Genomic DNA, 10,525 nt, shown 5'->3' on the forward strand with positions numbered 1-10,525 from the left:
TTTTTCTGGTGTCGCGACCACCAGTTAAATATTTTTAATACATTTTGCAACTCGCAATTCTTAACATGTGTTTCGCATCTTACAGTATTAGTAACATCTAGATTATGTAAAGATTCGATATCTTCATAATCTGCATCCAAAGTCTCAACTTTTAGATTTTTTCTCGCTTTATTCTCAAGCAGATCCACCAGCCATTCTCGTTTCTGGCATCCCTTGACGTACACAAGAGTCGACGTCTCGTTGCTCTCTCCAAGTATGGCCGATGTAATTAGATGTTTCGTCATACTGTACGGCATGTTTCCATCCTCCCATCGTAGTCCATGGTCCCACATGGTGTAACACGCAATATAACACGATTGTATCAGGTTATGTACACGTTAGTGGTAATTTCCCACTCATGTGTATTGCAGTAATATAACGTTAATGTAAAGCATAGATAACATGTAATATAATGTTTAAGGATGTTACCAAATGGTTATGTAACATGTATGTAAATTTAATAAAAAGTTATATAACTGTAATATAAATTATATAATTGTGTTATGTAACTGTTAATTTCTTGTTACTGAATAATTATATATTAAATAAAAAATAAAAAATGTCATTGTTACATATTTGTTATAAATGTAAATATCATAAATATCAAATTGCGTGTTTTAAATTAATTTTAAGCAAAACTAAATAAAATTTATTGATTAGTTATACATGTAATTAATTACAGAATTTGATATTTATACATACATAAATATTAAGATAAGTAATTAATTACATGCAAAACTAATCAAAATTTGATTTAGTTTTGCTTAAAATTAGTTTAAAAAAAGCAATTTGATACTTATGATATTCACATTTGTAACAAATATGCAACAATTAAAATTAATAAAATTATATATATATCTATATTGCTCTAAATTAAGTAATAAACAACAATAATTGCATATAAGGTTTTTTATGTTTATTATTATATATATTTATATATCATATATTATTATATATATTATGTAAATCTCGTGGAACAGACATATATTATTAATTATAAAATTGAGTTACATATTTTGTTATAAAAACTGTTTGTTTCAATCAAAATACATTTTTTAACTTTACTTATACATGTATATATGTATTTCAAAAAAGGTAAAAAAAGGGCGCCAAGTACACGCGTGGTTGTTACCTCGAAAAAAAACCCAAGTGGTAGTATCATTAATTTTATTCAAAAATAAATAAAATCTATTCTAACCTAGGTGGTAGTAGCTTTATTAATTTTTAAATAAAATTATTAAATTATAAAATAAAAAAATATTTAATTAAAATAAAATAAATAAATTTTTCTTGTAAAAAACTTGGCGCTGCTTTTTTAGAACCTTAGTACTTGGCGCGAGACACTACCGTGTCTCTTGATAAAAAAATAAAATCTGACAATATTATCGAATAAAAACTAAAAATGACAATTAAGATAGAAAAATTAAAAATTAAATAATAACCTTTGCTTCTTAGAAGAAGTTATTTATTAGACTTAACTTAAGAAGTCACTATAGTTTGTCTCTGTTCGATGTGTTTTTCTTTCTCTCCTCTCTGCTTTCTTTGTTTCGCGAAACGTAGCCATTCCGCCACTATGTTATCAAAGTCAGCCTCTGTCAAAGTTGCGTGTTGTAAAGTCATTTCTCCTGAAAAAAGATAATATGGAGTTAGCAAAACAATTTTAAATTTGATTAACAGATGCGTGTTTAATAACATAATGAGTACAACATACTTCTCATAATTTTAATGGAATACAAGTCGGAAACTTTAAAATTTTGGCGAATGCCTTTCCAGGAGCAGTTCATCGCACACTCGTTTGTGAAGATTTTGGGGAGAATGCGATGAACATTGTCTCCAGGATTATTCCCTCCTATCCTTAACAGAAAATCTCTCTAAAAAAATAAACAATTAGAAAACATTCCTCTAGTACAATAACAATACACTAAAGAAATAGATCCGAACTATTTATAGTACCGGTATTAGAGTAATAGAGAAAAATAGAAAAATATAGAAAAATTCACAATTAATACATATTAAGACCGTTAAGATAACAATCAATAGACAAAAGAAAGAGCGAAGCTTGGATCTTAGACAATTTAATAATATTTCTATATATATTATACGCGTAGAAAAATTTATATAGAAGTCAATACTTACAAATTGTGTAACTGCTGCTTCAGTATCGCGCAAAAGTGAATCAAAGTCTCGTATGGCTTCAACCGTTTTTAATGGTAAAATTTCTGCGATAAGACTATCGTTACGCTTTATTGAAACAGGGGCGCGGATTCTCAAACCTTCTTCTAAATCGGTTATCCGTTGTTTTACGTCTTCAAACATTACATTAAACTTTGATTGCATTTCTTTTATATCTTTCAGGTAATCTACAATGCAACGAAAAATATATTGTATATACTATACCTAAGTAATAATGTATCGTATAGATAACATGTAAATAATGCATGCTGTTACTACTTTATTAATAAAAACCATTGCACGTAACAAAATTTTAGTCATAACCGTAAGGCCATAAGATCTTAAATTAACTCACTCTTCGTCTCTTTCTAAGGAGAATGTTAGAAGGAGACAAAGAGTGCGAGTTAATCTAAGATTAAAAGTTAACCGACAATTGTGAAATTGGGCCTAAATTTGACACCCCTAACGTGTCCTTTTGTCGATGGAAATAAAGGATTACCTTTGCAGATAAATAAAAACGTTGGCTCTAAGAGGCTGCAGCACAACTCGGGATCCAAAAGAGAATAATATTTGCAGTGAAGTAATATAATTTACTTCAGTCTTTATGTACGATAACTGCAATAAGTAGAAAAATATACACAATAAGTATTATTTTTTTATAACGTTTATACATATATATAATTTTGTTAGAAATAAAGGATCATTATCTTGTAGTAATGGAACGTTAAGTCGAAGACATGCATAGACCTCGGGCACATAAACAGCTTGGACCGCGCGGTTTCGCCGCGCGGTAGACCCGAGACCGTGCACATTTAGACCGCGCGGTAGACCACACATGAGCGGTTTCGACCGCGCGGTTCCGCCGCGACAGACCGTGCACATCATGAGCGGTTTGTCCCGCGCGGTCGAAACCGCTCGTGTGCACGGTCTGTCGCGACGGAACCGCTCTGTGTGCACGACCTACCGTGCTACGAAATGCCCGAGCCCTAACACGGGATCCGAGGGAGAATTAATTATGTTTGCAGTATTTGCCGTAAACCATAACCTATACTTCAGTCTTCATATACAATTCTTGCAATAAGTAGAAAAATGTGATTAAAACTATATACACGAGTATTACTTTTTCTTTATAACGTTACGTATTTTCAATGTTTTCAAGAAATGTTGTTGTTAGAAATGAAGGATTACCTTTGATGAATATGGCTCGAAGACGCTGCATGACGCGGAATCCGAGAGGAAATGGCCGCCGCCGGCAAACCGCGGGAAATCGTACGTTTATGGCGCATATACATATTGTTTGGGCCCGTATCTCATGACAATCATAAAAACTCACATATTGATGGTCGCATCATCATTACAAAAATTAAAATTTCTTTCCTTTTCTTATCGATTGTTCTCGATTGTGTAATATTGTTATTATTTACAACCTAATTAATAAATATATATATAATAATGATCAATTTGTAAATAGATAAAATTTAAACAATGTACAATTACCTTTATATCACATTAGTTGCACAAATTCTTCTTTTAATTTCAATTTTCCACGATTTTTTCACAAACACAGCACTGGCAGTTATAAAAACATGTAAATAATTATTAATACCATTATATTATATAATATTAAAGTAACGTTACATGACATTGCAATAAAACATATAAACGTCACAGTTATATTGCTGTTATTATGTTGTCACCAGTTAATAACGCAGAAATATAATGGATATATAATTTGTCATTTTATAAATATGAAACAATGTTAGGTAATCTCTATATTGCTCGGGCATAACAATCCGTTATATTACTTGTTACTTCTACGTTATATTGTAGATACAATCTGTGTTTGCTGGGGTGATTCGCAATCAACCAGGAAGCGCATGATTTGTCGGATTTCATGGCATGGGACACGTAAAAATGTAATGTGCCAAAACGGTACCGTTTCTCAGAACCGCCACCTCTTTCACGACAAGTTTCATCCCGACGGTAAATCCTTGCAGATCGATAAACGTCGGTACAATCATGTCGAAACGATGGAGCAATCTGTATCTTATCGCGGTACATCAGTGTTTCTTATATTGCAATATCTGCTGATATTGCAATTTACATGATTTTGAGCACTACGTTCGACAACGGACAGTATTCGATTACGCGATCATGCAAGATCAGACAATAATATCGGTGTACTTGACTTTACACTTGTCGCGATACAACGGTAACATGTACTCGTGATGAAATTCGTACAAACATGTCTTGGATATATCGAGGATGCACATACCCACATAGATTGGTTTGTCGAACTTCACCTCAAGTTTTCGCATTTCTATTGCTACTGAATTCTCCGAAAAGACGCTTCGGCTATGAAAATTTGGTTTCGCAATCATTGCCTCCGCGCCGTATCTACCCTCCCAATGAGTCACGAGGCGCACGTCAACGTGATTGCGCACATTCTCCATGGTTTTGCCAAACACTGCATTGTTCATCAATTTGTATAAATTTTTTTCGAAATCATTCTTGGCCAATGTCCTAAATTTTGTATTAAGTTCTATATAATCGCGAAGCCATGGAAATTGCGCGAATTTCAGTATACGGTGAATTTTTGATATACGGAGACCGTGACGAGTACACTGCTGCAGGTTGCGATAATGTATTACATAACGTTTCTTATCGTATAATGTTGCGAGGAGCTTGTCCTGCCGCTTGCCGGGTGGTTTATCGCGCGTCGGACAGAACGGTAGGTCAGTGTGCGCGTCGTGAAGATGTTGCGTTGCACGTGTTCGATGAAATCATCGCGAGACACGTCGCGACATGTTCTTAAAAACAATAACGCTCCATTGACTTATCCGAAATTGCAATATTTGCAGTTTTGCACGTGTTCGATGAAATCATCGCGAGACACGTATGCTCTTGAAAATAAATCATATTTGATGCCCGATGAGGTGATCTCATCACGAATGTTCTTGACAAAGATATCACATTTAACGTATATGTGGATTGTGGTGGTGGTCACCATGCAGCAGCCGTACATTGGCGCTATTTTTGCAAGATTTGCACTTTTGGGTATGTATAAATGATCTACGAGTATTCTAGAGCGCAGTCAAGAGTTCGATACGGTTCGAGTACGTCGCAAACAGCCTCCAGATACGATGAACGCTCACGGTGCGAACTTCTACGTTCTGATTCAGGACGGAACGTGCGAAAAACAGCACAATGAGTAAGTACCGCTAATTTTCATATATACTTGTGCAAAAAAAACTTTTATAAACATATAATTGTATTTTTTCAGTTTTGGTAAACCCCGTTACACCCCACATGTTTTGGGAAGGAGATTTGCCTTGATGTCAACAGCATATACATTTTCGGATGTTGGAATCAACGCGGGACCTATGTCCTTTGTGGATATACTTATTGGCGATAACCGAGGCAATCGGATAATTCTGCCACATGCAATGTGGGTGACATTCATCAAAAAACGTGCAGATATACAGCGGCTCGTGCAGTCATCGGCACCATCATCGCTAACGTTTCGAGATCTGGAGCTTGTTAAAATACGTGACGCAGATATTGTAAAATTGACGTTGTGCGGCACCAGCTTGTACATGAAACCGTCAACTGTACTCTTTCTGTTCAAACTAGAACATTGCGTCGAGAACGTGTATTTTCAACTATGTCAAAATGTTCACGGCGTAAGTGAAAAATTCAAACAGTTTGTTACAACTTTACGTCAAAATTGTATCACCGATAAATGTAACGCAGTTACAATCTTGCGTGAATTTTACGATAAAAATTCGATTATTGATTGCGAATTATTAGCCTACGCTTTGGATACTATTGTGTATAATGCTACATGATAAATAAATGCATATAATATGGTTAAAAATAATTTCTTTTTCATTTACCGTTCTCTTTTGTTAAGCTGCCTTCGTTTATTGTTTACTTAAATGTATAATTAAAAATTAAATATTAAGATCTGAACATTTAAATATTGTTGGCGAAGAAAAGATACTCAATCGTGAGCAAGAACGCGCGAACGGGAGAGAGAGACCGCGCGAACGAAAAAACGCGCGCAACCGGGGGCCGGGGGAGAAACATCTACGATAGAGAGATAACGCGAGCGGGAGCGTGCCGTGTGACGTCACGCGGACTCCGCGGCGCGGCGAAACGCAAACCCCCTTGCCTCGCTCCGCGGCGAAAACGCGGTCGCCCCGCGGCGCCGGAAAACGCGGACCCCGCGCCCCGCGGCGCCGGAAAACGTGGACCTCCTCGCCACGCGGCGCCGGAAAACGCGGTCGCCCCGCGGCGTCCGAAAACGCGGACCCCCTCGCCCCGCGGCGCCGGAAAACACGGACCCCCTCGCCCCGCGGCGCCGGAAAATACGGCGCCCAAAAAACGCGGTTCCCCCTTCTCCCTCCCTGCGGCGCCCGAAAAACGCGGTTCCCCCCTTCCCCTCCCCTGCGGCGCATGAAAAAACGCGGTTCCCCTCCCCTACCCCGCGGCGCCCAAGAACGCGGTTCCCCCCCCCGCCCGCGGTTCCCCCCAGCTCCTCACCGCCCCTCGCCATCGGTATGTGGTCTAGAATCGGCCTAGCTTATCTACTTATACATCTCTCTTAATTAAAAAAAAAGTTGTTAATTCTTTTTTTGTTATATACGATATATCGAAGTGCTATTTGCGCCGGCGTCTTCTTGTATTTTTTTGCAAGTTGCAATATTAAGAGACTATCTAATTAGTTTTCCATGCCCGATGAATTTTCAGGTTGTCCCAAGGGAGAGTAAGCAGTTACCGTGATATTGTGTTTCTCGCAAAAATCCACTAATTTTTCCTGGTTTAAGTTTATATTAATTTCAATCTATAACAGAATTTTTCTTGACATTATTAAGTCATTAATTTTTTGATGCATTAATATAATATGGGTCATATCTATTAGCATAGAGTTTTTAAACTTTATAAAAATATACAAGAATACCATCGAAAAAATATAAATTAATTTTCTCAAAAATGCAAAGTCGAAAATACGACAATTGTGGATTTAGATGGTACTACATACTTGATTATTAACTGGTGCGATTTTGGCCGATTTAAGTGAACGGGTAATTTGCTCGGAATTGAAGTTGCTGATTCCAATGCTGCGAGTTAAGCCTTGGCGAACGCACTCTTCCATTCCTCTCCACGTTTCCAAGTAATCGACATCCGATTCGACAAGATTTCCAGTAGCGTCTCGAGGCAGCAAATCATTACCCTCCTAGAAGACATTATCCGGATAAATATTGTGAATTGAAAAATCATATGACGATATTCATAGTCGTTCCTTCGCGAATAAGAATTTACTGTACATATCGTCGATAACAGCATACTCCATTTTATATAGATTAACAGCTTTTTTCCTTAATTTCTTTTATAAAAAATTTTTATCTTTATTATTAGATAACGCTGTGCAGTTACATATGTATCTCGAAACCGCCAAACCGTTGCTGCGCAATTTCTTGAATTGCTTGTATAGCCATAAAAAACAAAATCTCAGTTTCATATTGATGTTAATGCTTACCTTGAAAGCGAATGGCCAGTGAATTAAATAGAGATCCACATACTCTAAACCGAGATTTGCCAACGATTGTTTGCAGGCCGGGACAACAAGTTCCTCTTTGTGAACATTATTCCATAGCTACGAAGGAACAAATAATACAATTAAAACGAGGTAAAATGTTCAATTTAAATTTGTACACTATTATTGTGTCTCTTATAAAGGATTAATTATTTAGAATTTAATACGTGACTAAAATGTTAAAAATTTTAACATTAAAAATTTTAGATACATTTTTATACGTAACCATTTATTGATCTCACCTTTGTGGTAATAAACAGATCTTCTCTTGTTACGCTACCTTCCTTGATTTTTTCACGGACTGCTTCCCCAATCTCTTTCTCATTGTTATAAAAGAAAGCTGTGTCAATATGACGATATCCGAGATCTATTGCCTCTTTAACAGCTTTTTTCACATTTCCCATCTGAGACTGTTTTGTTCCCAAATATAAAAAAGAAGAAAATATAATTCAGTAAAGCAAGTTTGGCGAACAAAAATAAAGCCCCTGGTAAAAATATTAAATAAAAATTGTCGTTATAATTGTCGTTACTTATGTTATAAGTAGGATTGATGCAGATTCAAACGAAACGCGCGAATAGCACAATCCATGATGATGGATGATGATGTAACTCATATATATATATGTGTGTGTGTGTGTGTGTGTGTGTGTGTGTGTGTGTGTGTGTGTGTGTGTGTGTGTGTGTGTGTGTGTGTGTGTGTGTGTGTGTGTGTGTGTGTGTGTGTGTGTGTGTGTGTGTGTGTGTGTGTGTGTGTGTGTGTGTGTGTGTGTGTGGGCGGTGTGTGTGTGTGGGGGGGGTGTGTGTGTGTGTGTTTTTGTGTGTGTGCGTCTGTGTGTATGTGTGTGTGTGTAGTTATGCGTGTGTGTGTGTGTGTGTGTGTGTTGTGTGTGTGTGTGTGTGTGTGGTGTGTGTGTGTGTGGGGGATGTGTGTGTGTGTGTGGGCGATGTGTGTGTGTGTGTGGGCGATGTGTGTGTGTGTGTGGGCGATGTGTGTGTGTGTGTGTGTGTGTGTGTGTGTGTGTGTGTGTGTGTGTGTGTGTGTGTGTGTGTGTGTGTGTGTGTGTGTGGGTGTGTGTGTGTGTGTGTGTGTGTGTGTGTGTGTGTGTGTGTGTGTGTGTGTGTGTGTGGGTGTGTGTGTGTGTGTGTGTGTGTGTTGTTTTGTTTGTGTGTGTGTGTGTGTGTGTGTGTGTGTGTGTGTGTGTGTGTGTGTGTGTGTGTGTGTGTGTGTGTGTGTGTGTGTGTGTGGGGGTGTGTGTGTGTGGGTGGGTGTGTTGGTGTGTGTGTGTGTGTGTGTGTGTGTGTGTGTGTGTGTGTGTGTGTGTGTGTGTGTGTGTGTGTGTGTGTGTGTGTGTGTGTGTGTGTGTGTGTGTGTGTGTGTGTGTGTGTGTGTGTGTGTGTGTGTGTGTGTGTGTGTGTGTGTGTGTCTGAGTTTGTTTGTGTGTGTGTGTGGTGTGTGTGTGTGTGTGTGTGTGTGTGTGTGTGTGTGTGTGTGTGTGGTGTGTGTGTGTGTGGTGTGTGTGTGTGTGTGTGTGTGTGTGGTGTGTGTGTGTGTGTGTGTGTGTGTGTGGTGTGTGTGTGTGTGTGTGTGTGTGCTGTGTGTGTGTGTGTGTGGTGTGTGTGTGTGTGTGTGTGTGTGTGTGTGTGTGTGTGTGTGTGTGTGTGTGTGTGTGTGTGTGTGTGTGTGTGGTGTGTGTGCGCGCGTGCGTGTGTATACACACTTCTACCGCATGTTATGAAACATAACACCTATACTTACATTGTAAGTTCCGAGGCCCAACATCGGCATTTTGTATCCATCCGAGAATGTAATTGTCGGGATGGTCGGGGTCGGGATACTAGCCATTGTTATCGCAGATAGATAGGTGCAAACAGGAAGAGTATATGGCAAAGCCGTCAGAAGAAGCGACCAGCTCTCTGCAACAGAGTTCTTGATTATCACAGAATCCGGGTAACGTCGTCACGACGGTATCGATAAACACGCAATGACGCAATACGTGTACGATCTGTGTGTGTTACGAGATTAAGCGGAGAGCACACACTTCTGCATAACGCATAATGCGTAAGCATAAGAAAATTGATTGATCCATACACATGTGCATAAGAAAATAGACCAATCAATTTTCTTTATGCTTACGCATTATGCGTTATGCAAAAGTATGTGTTCCCCGCTGAAAATAAAAGCACTGAGTAATTAAACTGATTCTTTTCTATCTCGGAACGCAATCGTCACCAGTAGGGTCGTCGAATAAATAGCAACTGAATGCACATGTGACACATATAGAAACACCGAAGAACTACGGTAGCGTCTCGCGTATATGCATATATAGTATTTATAGTAACATCTTTGTGTGTGAGAGAGAGATGGAGGGAGATATGTACAACTACATTGATAAGAAAATCAATAAAATATGTACGTGTACGTTTTCAGCTAGCGTCATAAAACTGCTGGCCGGAAATTGCTCAAATTCGAAGCTGAGAAACATCATACCACATTTTTTAAATTAATATAAATATAAAAAAATTTAAATTAATATAAATTAATATAAATCAATGTATAGTTTTACCAGCTTTAAATGGCAATCCTTGACCTATATCTCCCAAAATTAAGTCACCATCTAATCCTCTCATCACAGCTACGTCTAAAAATAATGTAATATGTTAATATAATTATATATCATCTTTCACGCAAATTTTTAGACAACGTTACTAGCAACG

At 37.8% G+C, this 10,525-nt stretch overlaps 2 protein-coding genes across 3 annotated transcripts; both read right to left on the reverse strand.

The window, feature by feature from the left end:
- Nucleotides 1–842: 842 nt before the first annotated feature.
- LOC143897596 (uncharacterized) lies at nt 843–5,354 on the reverse strand. 2 transcript variants are annotated; one of them, XM_077406406.1, is made up of 5 exons: nt 3,400–5,353; nt 2,711–2,826; nt 2,176–2,399; nt 1,751–1,910; nt 843–1,664 (listed from the first exon to the last, which is right to left on the reverse strand). In XM_077406406.1, exons 3-5 carry the CDS (start codon nt 2,374–2,376, stop codon nt 1,519–1,521), a joined length of 507 nt encoding a protein of 168 aa, XP_077262532.1. In that variant the 5' UTR covers nt 2,377–2,399; nt 2,711–2,826; nt 3,400–5,353; the 3' UTR covers nt 843–1,518. The 2 variants fall into 2 exon arrangements, with proteins under 2 accessions (XP_077262532.1, XP_077262531.1); XM_077406405.1 differs by having other exon boundaries at nt 2,711–5,354.
- A 1,565-nt stretch (nt 5,355–6,919) lies between these two features.
- LOC143897593 (aldo-keto reductase 1B-like) lies at nt 6,920–10,291 on the reverse strand. The gene is made up of 6 exons (XM_077406403.1): nt 9,945–10,291; nt 9,567–9,724; nt 8,053–8,220; nt 7,754–7,870; nt 7,256–7,450; nt 6,920–7,057 (listed from the first exon to the last, which is right to left on the reverse strand). Exons 1-6 carry the CDS (start codon nt 9,946–9,948, stop codon nt 6,935–6,937), a joined length of 765 nt encoding a protein of 254 aa, XP_077262529.1. The 5' UTR covers nt 9,949–10,291; the 3' UTR covers nt 6,920–6,934.
- Nucleotides 10,292–10,525: the final 234 nt, after the last annotated feature.

The sequence above is a fragment of the Temnothorax americanus genome, unplaced genomic scaffold (assembly GCF_048541705.1).
Source record: "Temnothorax americanus isolate GAGA-0224 unplaced genomic scaffold, ASM4854170v1 Scaffold203, whole genome shotgun sequence".
Lineage (NCBI taxonomy): Eukaryota > Metazoa > Arthropoda > Insecta > Hymenoptera > Formicidae > Temnothorax > Temnothorax americanus.

What these genes read in the sequence shown, in the direction of transcription:
- LOC143897596 (XM_077406405.1), bottom strand. Translation starts at nt 2,376, where the DNA reads ATGCAATCAAAGTTTAATGTAATGTTTGAAGACGTAAAACAACGGATA. An exon ending in AAGCAGCAGTTACACAATTT is followed by an intron (nt 1,911 to 2,175) that starts GTAAGTATTGAC and finishes TTATTTTTTTAG; the next exon opens with AGAGATTTTCTGTTAAGGAT. An exon ending in TTCCATTAAAATTATGAGAA is followed by an intron (nt 1,665 to 1,750) that starts GTATGTTGTACT and finishes ATCTTTTTTCAG; the next exon opens with GAGAAATGACTTTACAACAC.
- LOC143897593 (XM_077406403.1), bottom strand. An exon ending in TGGGCCTCGGAACTTACAAT is followed by an intron (nt 8,221 to 9,566) that starts GTAAGTATAGGT and finishes GGAACAAAACAG; the next exon opens with TCTCAGATGGGAAATGTGAA. An exon ending in TCGCACCAGTTAATAATCAA is followed by an intron (nt 7,058 to 7,255) that starts GTATGTAGTACC and finishes ATTCTGTTATAG; the next exon opens with ATTGAAATTAATATAAACTT.